The sequence below is a fragment of the Pomacea canaliculata genome, linkage group LG7 (genome assembly GCF_003073045.1).
Source record: "Pomacea canaliculata isolate SZHN2017 linkage group LG7, ASM307304v1, whole genome shotgun sequence".
Lineage (NCBI taxonomy): Eukaryota > Metazoa > Mollusca > Gastropoda > Architaenioglossa > Ampullariidae > Pomacea > Pomacea canaliculata.
The window spans coordinates 3223864-3235222 of NC_037596.1; the positions used below are offsets into that span (position 1 = coordinate 3223864).

The 11359-nt window shown below is 39.8% G+C and overlaps 2 protein-coding genes across 2 annotated transcripts; both read left to right on the forward strand.

Annotated features, from left to right (window-relative positions):
* Positions 1 to 407: 407 nt before the first annotated feature.
* Positions 408 to 5473, forward strand: LOC112569561. The gene is made up of 6 exons (XM_025247371.1): positions 408 to 685; positions 1344 to 1706; positions 2163 to 2504; positions 3288 to 3497; positions 3906 to 4073; positions 4397 to 5473. The coding sequence occupies exons 1-6, from the start codon at positions 607 to 609 to the stop codon at positions 4456 to 4458; spliced, it is 1224 nt and encodes a 407-aa protein (XP_025103156.1). The 5' UTR covers positions 408 to 606; the 3' UTR covers positions 4459 to 5473.
* Positions 5474 to 5995: 522 nt separating this feature from the next.
* Positions 5996 to 10310, forward strand: LOC112568312. Its single transcript, XM_025245554.1, has 5 exons — positions 5996 to 6283; positions 6935 to 7723; positions 9009 to 9212; positions 9471 to 9656; positions 9912 to 10310. Exons 1-5 carry the CDS (start codon positions 6196 to 6198, stop codon positions 10082 to 10084), a joined length of 1440 nt encoding a protein of 479 aa, XP_025101339.1. The 5' UTR covers positions 5996 to 6195; the 3' UTR covers positions 10085 to 10310.
* Positions 10311 to 11359: the final 1049 nt, after the last annotated feature.

The following is an 11359-nucleotide window of genomic DNA, read 5'->3' on the forward strand; positions in this document are numbered from 1 at the left end:
TTAAGCAGCAACCATAAACCTACTGTCTCAGTCATACAAATGTTTAATGTCAATTAACCGTCATTCCTTAGAAAAACATCGCCCTTTTCCCCTTAAAAAACCAAAATAAAACAAACGAAACCATTGCACAATCAACTTGTCCTCATAGCCACTTAACTTCTTGTGTATTTTCACTAGTTGTTAATATTCCACTGCGTCTGTCCAGTTGTTTCCTCGACAGATGCTACCAGTGGGCTAGCAAAACCGTTCGTGTGGTGACAGTATGTATGTGTGTATGTGTGTATGTATGGATGTATGTATGATGTATGTATATATGTATGTATGTATTATGTTGAATTCAACATTGAAATTAATTTGCTGAATCGAACTACTTAAGCAGCCAAGACCTGAATCCAATGAGCAGCTTCACAATGAACAATGCTTTTGAATGTGTTTATAAAAAGGTCACAAAGAATATCCCTGCTTCCTTGTATGACACCAGTTCCCATCATTTTCATTTCCACAAGCAGACACTCAGCTCTGACCTGATTGCCTAAGCCGGATCATCTCCACTCTCTCCATGTTGATGATTCTTCTTCTCGGTCGTTGCCAGCAACATCGGCAAAAATGAACCGTCCGGTGTGGTGCGTCGGGTGCATGGTGTGGATAGCTGTGATGTCGTGGCAACTCTCCTCAGCCAAGACATGTATGTGACATAGACTCTTGTAGTCTGTGCTTGGAAAGTGATACTTTTGTTATAAGGATAGTCTAAGAATGACCTTAAAGCTTAATTTTGTTAAACGTTTTCAGTGAGTAAACGATAGAAGATGAGTAACTTGATAATCTGGATCACTTTAGTAGAGTGACTAATTCTAATTGTTCTGAACTTCCATTGAGCCCCTTTAAACCCTTGACTAAATGGTGTGTGTGTGCGTGCGCGTATATATGTGTATAAAACGCTTGTGGATATGTGGAGGTATTTGTGCGTGTGTGCGACGATTTACGTGCAGGGCCGCCGAGAGCCAGCCCGGGCCCCGGGACAGACGACCTCTCCGGGCCCCTTGTACTTGTAATCGTAAATTATTTTCCCAGTATATAATGTATGTTTACAATTCGAATCTCAATATCTACACTCAAACTCAACTTCTGCATGTGTAATGCTTGGGTGTTCTGTCCTTAGACCTTTCTTTAAAAGAAAAAGAAAAGGAGAAGAAGAAAAAGAAAATCCACTGACCAAGGCCGGGCCCCCTTGACAGCCGCGGGCCCGGGTACACCAGACCCCCCTGTCCCCCCTCTCGTCAGGCCTGTTTACGTGTGTGTAATGTTTACGCGAAATTATTTCAGAAACTTAGTTTTTACCACAGGTGCAAATCTGGAATTCCTCAACTCGAATGTGACCGGAAGTATCAACGTTGAAGAAAATGATTATGCCAAGCTTGTGTTTCACCTGAACATGTCAGGCTGTCGAAACCCCTCAGAGAAATTCCTCATAAAAGTGTCATATGAACAGAACGGTTTGCTTGTGACCGTTTGCAACTTGATGCTTGAAGGAAATATGTGTAACACGACAGATTCAACAGAGGCTTGTAAATGTTTACAGCATAATAAAAACATTGTAAGATTTTACAAGAAGATGAACAGTTCGTACCCTGCGGTGTACACCTGGACTTGGATCAGGATTGCAGACCACAGTGAAGATAACAGGAAAATCGTATTCGAAGTACTCAGTAAGCTATCCTTTTTTTTTTACTGTTTGTAAGTACTGCTCTTGAGGTGCTTTAAGGTTGTATTATTTGTTTACTTTGTAATTTTACTATTTACATCCAATATAAACTGTTGCAACTCGACCGGCTGAGAAGGTCTCTGTTTATACTCTTGTTTACTTTTTGCTTCCCTCCACCTTCCCCCTCTCCCAGTTTAAGGTTTGAAAATTGTAGACTTCGTAACCTTCCACCCTTCCACTTTTTCTTCTGTTTTCTTCAGTCGTCATCTTACAGGCCCACGTCTTCGGTCAGTTTCTACTTATCCCTGATGTGTTGAAAGATGTTCCTCCTCCACAGTTTTATACTGGCATCAGTATTAACTTTATCTATGTCTTGCCATTTTACTGCACTTTGAGAGTCCTCTGTGATAGACAGGCATTTTTTAAATCATCATCATTATCTTCTTCTTATTATTATAAGCGATTAGGACAAGTACCGTAGCAGAGAGCCAAACAGTAAGACACGAAGTATACAAGACAGCAGCCCATGAAACAGAGACCACAACGGCTCCTTCCCTGGCAAGCGAAGGAAGAACAGACGAGGACATCGACGACGGGACGTTGCACACGTCCCCTGCAGTCAGAACAGAGAGGACGAATGTGACAACGAGGACAACACCACTACACACCAACAGTCCCCGAAACATCGCCGACGTCAACCTGAATGTCGTCGTCATTCAAAGCGTGATGAGCGCCGTAGGCACAGGCATCCCTATCGCCATCGTCATCGTCATCGTCGTGGTCGTCTACAGACGTCGAAAAGGTGATGCTAAGTACAGTGGCCTTATTTCTATCTCTCTTTCCCCCCGGCTCCTCTGTTAAAATCTTTCCAGTATATAAATATATACAACGTAAGAAGATCCTTGTCTTAGTCATCAATTAATCAGTCACGTGACGTGATAATGCTCCGTTTTTGATAATAAAATCCACGGAGACTGTCTACAGTACTAACACTTCCTTGACAAATTTAAAAAAGAGACAAAGAAGATTGTATACTAGTTTGGACTAAATAAAACTACTGTTTAAAGAGTTAACTCGATGTAGAGCGCTGCCACTCAAACAACAATATCAATTAATCCCTATGCTTTTTAAATTAATAAGGAAGTGAATGTTTCTGGACAAACAATGAATCGCTTGTCGTTTGCCGCTTTTGTAATTCTCGGACAGGATGGGGGAATTCCTTATTAAGATGGCGAACTTCCCTGACTCCTTTTCCTTCTTTCACAAACATGCTCACAGCGTCGAGTCAGAATAATAACCTAAGTCAGTATAGTAATCTGATTTCAGAAAAAAGTTTAAGTATGTTTACAATTTCACAGGATGTGAAATTCCTGTGAACCTGATGTATTCTTTACACATCACCCGCCATTCTTTCAATGTTAAAAGAGAAGACTTTTGTTGATAATGCGTAAATGTTGCAAAAGTTGTAGGTTTTTGTCATGCGTGAACAAGGGAAGAGAAAACCTAGATTTATTATGAATACTAACACTAATAATACTAACACTAATAATAATAACACTACTACTACTAATAATAATCATGTCAGGTCGCTTGAGGGGGGTAATCACACAGCGCCGCCTAGTGACGAGTGAGCTGCGCTTCACGCGCCTGTTTAACCGCGCTACGTCACGTGACCAGAACCCGATCCCCTGTCCACGTCCTAACCACACCCTGCCTGCACCCCAGCGCCCTCTGTCGGCGAATTCCATGTCCGCCATGTACGTAGAGATCAGCGACGACACTGTGTCCATCAAAGGTAAATTGTCTAGATGAATGGAGAACTAATTAGTCGGTGAACGTTCGTCCTTTTCTATACTATCTTGCTGGAAGCGATTCTTTCTTTCTTTCTTTCTTTCTTCATTTGTTTGTTTGTTTGTTAGTTTGTTTGTTTGTTTCTTTCTTTGCTTGTTTCTTTCTTTCTTTCTTTCCTTCTTTAAAAGAAAAGATAAGCGCTCAAAAGTGATCTCGTTATAAATACAGAAATACAGACAGAAATTGCGTGATTAATTGAAATAAATACTAGTTGTCCAGACCGACAGACCGACCTTCACAGAAAAAAAATTTGATAAGTAAGGTATTACTAATCGACTAGAAAATACACAATGATTGCTTGCGTGCGTGTGTTCGTGCGCGCGCATGTGTATGCGTTTGTCTGTATGTGCAGATCTCAAGTTGTACGAGACACCCGGGTGCAGTGATGAGCAAGGGGAGACAACGTACACATCTCTTGAACAAAAAGACAGCTTGGAACAGAAGAAAGAAAAATCAAAACACCACAACAAGAATCAGACGATCATGTCTAAGAAGTCCTACAATTCATCCTGCTCCTCAGGTAAATATATTTTAAATGTTACAGAATTTATTTTTGTGGCATCGTGAAAACCACGAATCGCGTGTCCTTCTCAACACAACACAACAACACAACACAGCAACACAACACAACAACACAACACAACAACACAACACAACACAACACAACAACACAACAACACAACACAACAACACAACACAACACAATACTTGTCTTATTCCATTCTGTTTTACTGACTTAAGCTTAAAAGATAAATATTTTATTTCATCCTAAGAGCCAGCGATGGCCTTTAACCTACGAATCATTTCTTTATAAGTCACTTATTTTGTCTTATTTCTCAACAGAGCCAAAGCCAGGATGTTCCAAGACTTCCGACTTTCTGGACGAATATATAAAGCGCGCGTAGACAATTGTAGACATCATGTGAAGGTAGATTGTGTAGACACTACTTCTGGACAGATTGCGGAGACATCGTAGCCGGACTGTGTAGATGTTTGGTATCGTCATGATTGTGTAGACAATAGGTATAACACTGGTGTAGAAAACGGGTATATACAGTGGTTATCTACAGATTGTGTAGACAATGGGTATATACAGTGGTTATCTACAGATTGTGTAGATGCAATTACAGATATCGTACATGGAAAGCGTGCACAGTTATATTGTATAGACAGGGTGCATCCTGATGATATTATAACATATCAGCAGCTCCCACTGACTATTATATTACAGAACATTTTGTATATATCTGTAGACTGGACCAGATTCCAGTCTATCATTGTTCAGTAGAGGGTTGATTGTAAAGTCTGTACATGTCTTAAAGTGATTGGAACGCTGACGGAAAATACTCCTATCTTGTATAAACATGTTTGTATTTACTTACAGCTTAAATCAGATAAGAAGAATTTTTAGAGAAAATATTTTTCTCTTTTCAGGACGATTTTAGTCTCAGCATTGTAATAATACGTCTGCATAGAAAGCATCATCCGGGGAGATAACTTATTTAGTCTTCATTTCTTTTGCTGATGTCCCCTTAATGATTAATGGGATAAAATGTGTTATAAGCTGTACAAAAAAAAAAAAAAAAAAAAAAAATCGTGTTCGCTTTCGTTACAAACTGGTATAGATCATTCAGTATTTCATACTGATAAAATAAATTGCAAATTAACCTAGTCTGTATAAAAATGGAGAACATTGCACCACTGTGCCCACCCTGTTCTAAATGAACAGAGAAATTGATGAACAGAACATCGCATCTGGTGATAAACTGGTGATAAAGGTTTCTGCTGATGCATCGGGCCTCCAATATATATTTTTATGTGCATGTGAATAGACTTTTATGCCTTTCGAAAATTTATACATTGAATTAAAAATTGTGATGTATGCATGCTTTCAAGAATAAATGTCACCTAACCCAGTAATAATACGACTTTGCAATCATTCATTGTCAATATATGGATTAAAGTTAATTCAGTAACTTAAAGATCATACGAACATTTCCCGATCCAGTCCACTTGTGACAACAAGGAATGGCCAGTTTCATTAAAGGTCATCAGAAGCTCAGTGAATAAACAATAAACTCTCTTCCTGTATAATTTGACATCCTGTTGTAGCTCAGTCCTTCTACGTCATGCAGTAATGCAGGGAAGAGCAAGGCACTATTAAATATTTCTCACAAAAACATATTTCTGTACTAACAGTTTGAGAAAACACAAATATTCAAATACACAAAAAGTTTGGGTCATTCTTGTTCTGGTTTGCACACAGCTTCGAGAAAGTTGTGATCTCTGCAAAGTAAGATGCGTCCTTTCCTCGTTAACTTTCATTTATTCATTCTCTCTCTCCACTCACTTCCATGTCCTGGGTTCAGATCTCGTCTCGCACGCTTTTTTTTTCTCTGCATGTGGGTTTCAGCCGAGGGTTGAGGGTTGAGGCGTTGAAGACCAAGTCATCTACTTTAAATATCAACTACACTCGGACTCGAAACGTCACAGTGCTGAAGGGACCGACAGAAATAGAATAAGGAAGAACACAAACTGTAAAAGCTTGATCTTCCTCGAGATTTCCTCTGGTAACCAGATTCTCTTCTTGCCCTCACCGTGACAGCAGGTCATCACTCTCACATCGCCGTTGTCATCTGGACATGATGTGTGGCGTCACGTGGGGTTACCTGTGGGTAACGTTACTGCTGACGTCACTCAGACGAGGTCTAGTCTTTGCCAGGCAGCTGCGTACGTATGGTGTGGGCGTATGGTCTAGTCTGTGACGTGTCTACTGACTGTTACGAAGATGTGCGTGTCATGTGGTCGATCGGTCAAGACTGGGAAATATTTGTGAACTGTCGTTCGTTCGGTCAACCGGTCTTGTGACATGTTTGCTCATTGTGATAAGGGTTGAAGACCAGTTAAGGTGTAGTCAACCGCTAGACTGTGACGAGCTTGACGACTGTGACGTGTTGAAGCACTGTTACGTTGCTGTAACGTATTTAGACCGTTGTGTGCTTGTACCCTGTGATAATCGTATGGAATACAGTTAATATCGTGACGTGCTTGTGATACCCGCCATCAGACCCTCCGTTCTTTGGTTCTCACTCATCGTCTTTAGAGTTTCTGACAGAGTAATGTAGCAAGAACTAAGCCTCCATTAATTTCTTTTTTTTTTACCCGTCTGCTTGGCTGTCCGCCAATCTGTATTGTTTTTCTGTAGGAAAGTAAATAGGTTAATTTAATCCCATGGGTATATGTGATCACGTGTGAAAGTGGTGTGATTAAGGAAATTAACCCTACAGCAATAAAATCTTAGCTTTTGCAAAATGTTTTGTTTTATTTTCCTGTATTAAAAGTGTTGTTTGTGGTTTAACAGTTTTCTTTTGTTTGAAACAGCGAGGGACACAACTAATGCGAGACAATATATTACGGAATTCACACCAGATACTGAAACTCATCTCGATGAGAAACATGATAAGACGAGGTTTACAACAGATGTTAGCACAACACTAGCAGCAATCACCTACACAAGTGTTGTGGAGGATGATGAGACAGAGTTAACGACTGACATTGATGCAACATCGACATCAAGCACCTACGTCAGCGTTGCGGCAGCTACTGCAGCAGATCCATCATCATCTCATCAACCACCATGTATGACAGACGCCGGGACAGACAGTACATCGCCCTCTAAGACTGGTCTTGTGACAAATTCTGAAAAAGCCGGGACAGACAGTACATCGACTGGTCTTGTGACAAATTCTGAAAAAGATTTTGCCTCAACGTCTGAAACGACCCCTTGGACAGATGTTGAAACTAGCTATACGGAGGACATGTCAGGAGGATTTACTGATGATGAAATGCGAGGACTAACCACTGGAATCAGTTATGCAGGGGTGACTAGTGCAGCTCCTGCTTCAGACATTACGGCTGGTGTTACAGGAAACACGGACGTCACACTTACACCCGTCACTCCAGCGCTTATCACAGTTCACAGTGAAGCAATGTTCACAGCAGAAAGTGAAACAGAAGACGTCACTGCAGTCAGTAAGACGCTGGCATCAACCAACAAAATGGCGGACGACAATAACGTGGTCTTCATCACGGGTATTGCGGGTGGCCTGGGCACTGTTGTCCTCCTTACTGCCATCATCGCTGTTTGTATCTGCAGACGAAGGAGTAGAGGTGACGTGTTTGCTTCCTTTGCTGTTCCTACTCGTCTCTGTCTTTCAGTATCTCTGACCGACTCTGTCTCTATATTACTTTCTCTCTCTCTTTGTCTCCTTAATTTTCTTTTATCTGTTTCTCTTACGATCTTCTATTGTCTCGATTACATTTTATTACTGTTTATCTGACGATATCTGACCTTTTGTTTCATGATATCTTACGATTTCTGTTTTTATTACGATCTCTTACTGTATTTTACTTCTTCTTGTACTTTTTATATCTCCTACTCCCTTAACTATATCTTTTACTGTGTTTTACTTCTCTTACTTATCTTATTGGCTGTTGCTATTATTGTTTCACCTTTTTTACAGTCTTGTACTGTTTCTTCCATATCTTACTATATTTTATATATTTTTTTTCGTCTTACCTCTGCTTTCTTTCTATTACTGTCTTACTTCTCTTGGTATCTATATCTTACAGCTTCTTACTATCTCTTACTCTATCTTACCGCCTCTTACTTTATCTTGTTGTCTCTTGCTTCTCCTAACACTAATTATATCTCTGTCTGTACCGATTTATCCCTGTCTTACCATACCTGGTTGATATGGGATGTTTACTGAACACATTGCCACCTTCTTCATGAGTCCACTTGCTCGATAAAGTCCAAACTGACGCAGCTGCCAGTCCAGCTGCAATGCCATAAAGTAATATTTTTTTATAGTTAACAAGGAAGAAAAACAAAAACAAAAACAAAAAAACCCAGCAGAATACTCGAAGGCTCAGATAATACAGAAGTCAGTTGACAGCAAATCGCAGGTTGATTTCCTGGTGATTTCCTGTTCTCGGTGCAGTGTAATATTGAAACTAAATATTCCATTTTTGAGAAAAAGGTTATAATCTTCAGCAACTAGGAAGTGATTTCTAGTACATTCGTCTTTGTGAGGAAGTATGAAGGTAATCTATCAGGTCAAACAACCGGACAGACAGAAACTTTGACTGTCGGTGTGATCAAAAAGTGGATTGAACTGACCTTCAATATATTGGTCAGTGGAGGACACTCCGAGACAGACATTATGGTGTCACCTAAACTTTCAAAAACGGTATTAAGGGGTATTAAAATTTCGAATATTATCACCAACACATTATGTTTTATATATATATATAAAACTTTGAAAAGTATCGACAATATAACAGACAAACAATTTTGAGATATATTTCCTGAGGCAATAGAAAAATATATTCATAACTTCTATATGAACACATTGCTGATAGACCAGACTAAACTGGAGGTCTGTAATTGCAGGGTTAGTCTCGCTGCGTCTTTCGGGTCCCCAGGGGGATTTTTCAAGGGTGTACATACATCTTCATCGCAGACAAAGCCATGAACCAAGGAACCAGGTGTACGAGGCTTCAGACAAGCTACGACCGTCTGCTACTCAGGGGCTGTCTGGAATTTACACAGAGATTGCAGATGACTTTCACCCTCGGAGAACGTTGTCTGCCAAAGGTACAGAGGGAGGTTTTACTGTTATCAAGGGAGGAAATAGGAGAAGCTAACATATAACTGTCAATCTGATTGGCTGACTGCAAGGCTGTTTAGTTTTGTAAGGGTTATGTTGGGACATGTTTAACATACTGACTCCATTGTGTGAGTGACATATGTATATGTATGTATGGATGTGTTGTACGCGGTGAACATCTTCTTGCAAGGACGGGATGCAATGTATGATTTCTTATTAGTTTCAATGACAAACCATTCTTTCAGGCAACGTGAAAGCAAGTCTTGAATTACGTAAGGACAACACTTCCAATACAAGAAAACAACAGAGACTGGAAAAGGAAATGACAAACTTTCAAGGCAAGCGCTGCCCATCAGCAATGCATGGAGAGTCTAGAATTTACACGGAGATTCCAGAGGTCTTGGACCATCCGAACACATCCCCTTCAAAAGGTATAGAGACTGTGCTGTAGTAATGATTTGAGGTCGAAGTCGATAGACGATCGACACATCAGCACTCTGGGGTTTGCTTTAACCTCCATTTAATGATTAAACTCATTGCAAGCCAATGGAAAAGCGTCTTGTTTCTGGTTAGATGAGTTAAAAGTTCAGAGACCATAGTCTATAAAGTAATTAGATGTACTGTACATAATGTTCTCAGACGCACTTTGCACAATGTAATCAGAAGTAATAATTATTGCCTCGCAGACCCAGTTCCAATGCACGTGTCAGGACTCAGGGCTCCTCTTTATAAGAGGTCCAAACGCCGTCTTCAGAGACCAGACATGACCCCAGGGCTGCCCAGAGCCGGTGTCTACAAGAGGGGTCCATCATTAAAGAAAGAGTCTGGTATTTACACGGAGATAACAGGTAACGGGTGAGGTGACGTGTACTGAGTATAGGATACCCTGTACACATGCGTGTGTACAAAAAGAGTGAAATAATATACACATAATATACACGATTGTTGCTTTAATACAATTTTCTCACATGCCACTTATAGTTCCCAGCTTCTAACCCATCCTCCCTCCTTGAATCACCCACTTGTCCGCCATGTCGTCTTCGCGAGTTGTTCCTGATTTGAATATTCTAACAGTTCCGGAGGAATAATCGTCCATCAAGACATGAAAGCGTTCAGAGGAACAATACAAAGTCTTTCATGTTGACACTGGTTTACAACGATGGTTGTGCAATGTCTGCTGGTGAGTTTGGTGCCCACTTAATATCACTTGGTTTCTATGCATTGTTTTCTCTACTCTTACAGCGATAATTATTATAAAGTATAGGTACATAGTCAGACCTTATCTGACAGGATGTGAAATGCTTATTTAGGATATCGTCTTGAATTTGTAAATGTAAATAATTTGATTTAAATGATCTTTGTCTTGACTATATTTAATAAGCTTTTTTCCTCTCTAAAAGATAAAAAACATTAGAATGTTCCTGAAAAAAAGAAAGGCAAAGGGAGGTTGATTTCATATTTTAGACACTGGGATTCTTAAAATGTTTGATCAAAGGAAAATATTTTTATGGTTTTTATTTCCTTAGTTTTTTTTCTCACAATTAGAGTCGCACAAAGGTTACAAAGGCTTTGTTAAAATCTATTAAAAGTATCAAAAAAATTAATCATATTTAAAACTTTCTCTAAATCAAAATGAAATTTTAAATGCAAGCACTTTAATCCAATTTGTTAGAATGACCACATCTTCATTAAAGCTCTCGTATAATTTCCGGCAGAGTCTCAATGGACATGATTAATGAGTGGAATACTTCCAACAGGTCTCTTGATCCCACACGACATGAAAACATCCACGTGACCTGCAGCCGTTGGACACTGACCTGCCTCCAGACTGCACTGTCATCTCATTCACAGATAAGGAAAACTTCGAGGAAGATCTTCGTTTTATAACCTCCTTGGTCTACATACTTCGTTTGCTCGAATGGCAATATTTCTTTCTTTGGAAGAATATAGCATCGGGTCATTGATGCAATTAACTGTTTTTTGTCTTGGTGCATGTTTCTGGTTTTGGTCATACTTTTGCTGAACTAGGCTGAATGAAAAGCTTGTAAAATCTGGAATGTTTCTTGTATGTATGTACATTCCTCCTGCAGATTGAAGGATAAACTATTCGTTTAACTAAAATAGTTCAAGCAAC

Coding starts and splice junctions, on each gene's coding strand:
- LOC112568312 (XM_025245554.1), top strand. CDS start 6,196: ATGATGTGTGGCGTCACGTGGGGTTACCTGTGGGTAACGTTACTGCTG. Junction 7,724..9,008: donor CTGCAGACGAAGGAGTAGAG/GTGACGTGTTTG, acceptor CTGTAATTGCAG/GGTTAGTCTCGCTGCGTCTT. Junction 9,213..9,470: donor GAGAACGTTGTCTGCCAAAG/GTACAGAGGGAG, acceptor CCATTCTTTCAG/GCAACGTGAAAGCAAGTCTT.
- LOC112569561 (XM_025247371.1), top strand. CDS start 607: ATGAACCGTCCGGTGTGGTGCGTCGGGTGCATGGTGTGGATAGCTGTG. Junction 686..1,343: donor ACTCTCCTCAGCCAAGACAT/GTATGTGACATA, acceptor TTTTTACCACAG/GTGCAAATCTGGAATTCCTC. Junction 1,707..2,162: donor AATCGTATTCGAAGTACTCA/GTAAGCTATCCT, acceptor TATTATTATAAG/CGATTAGGACAAGTACCGTA.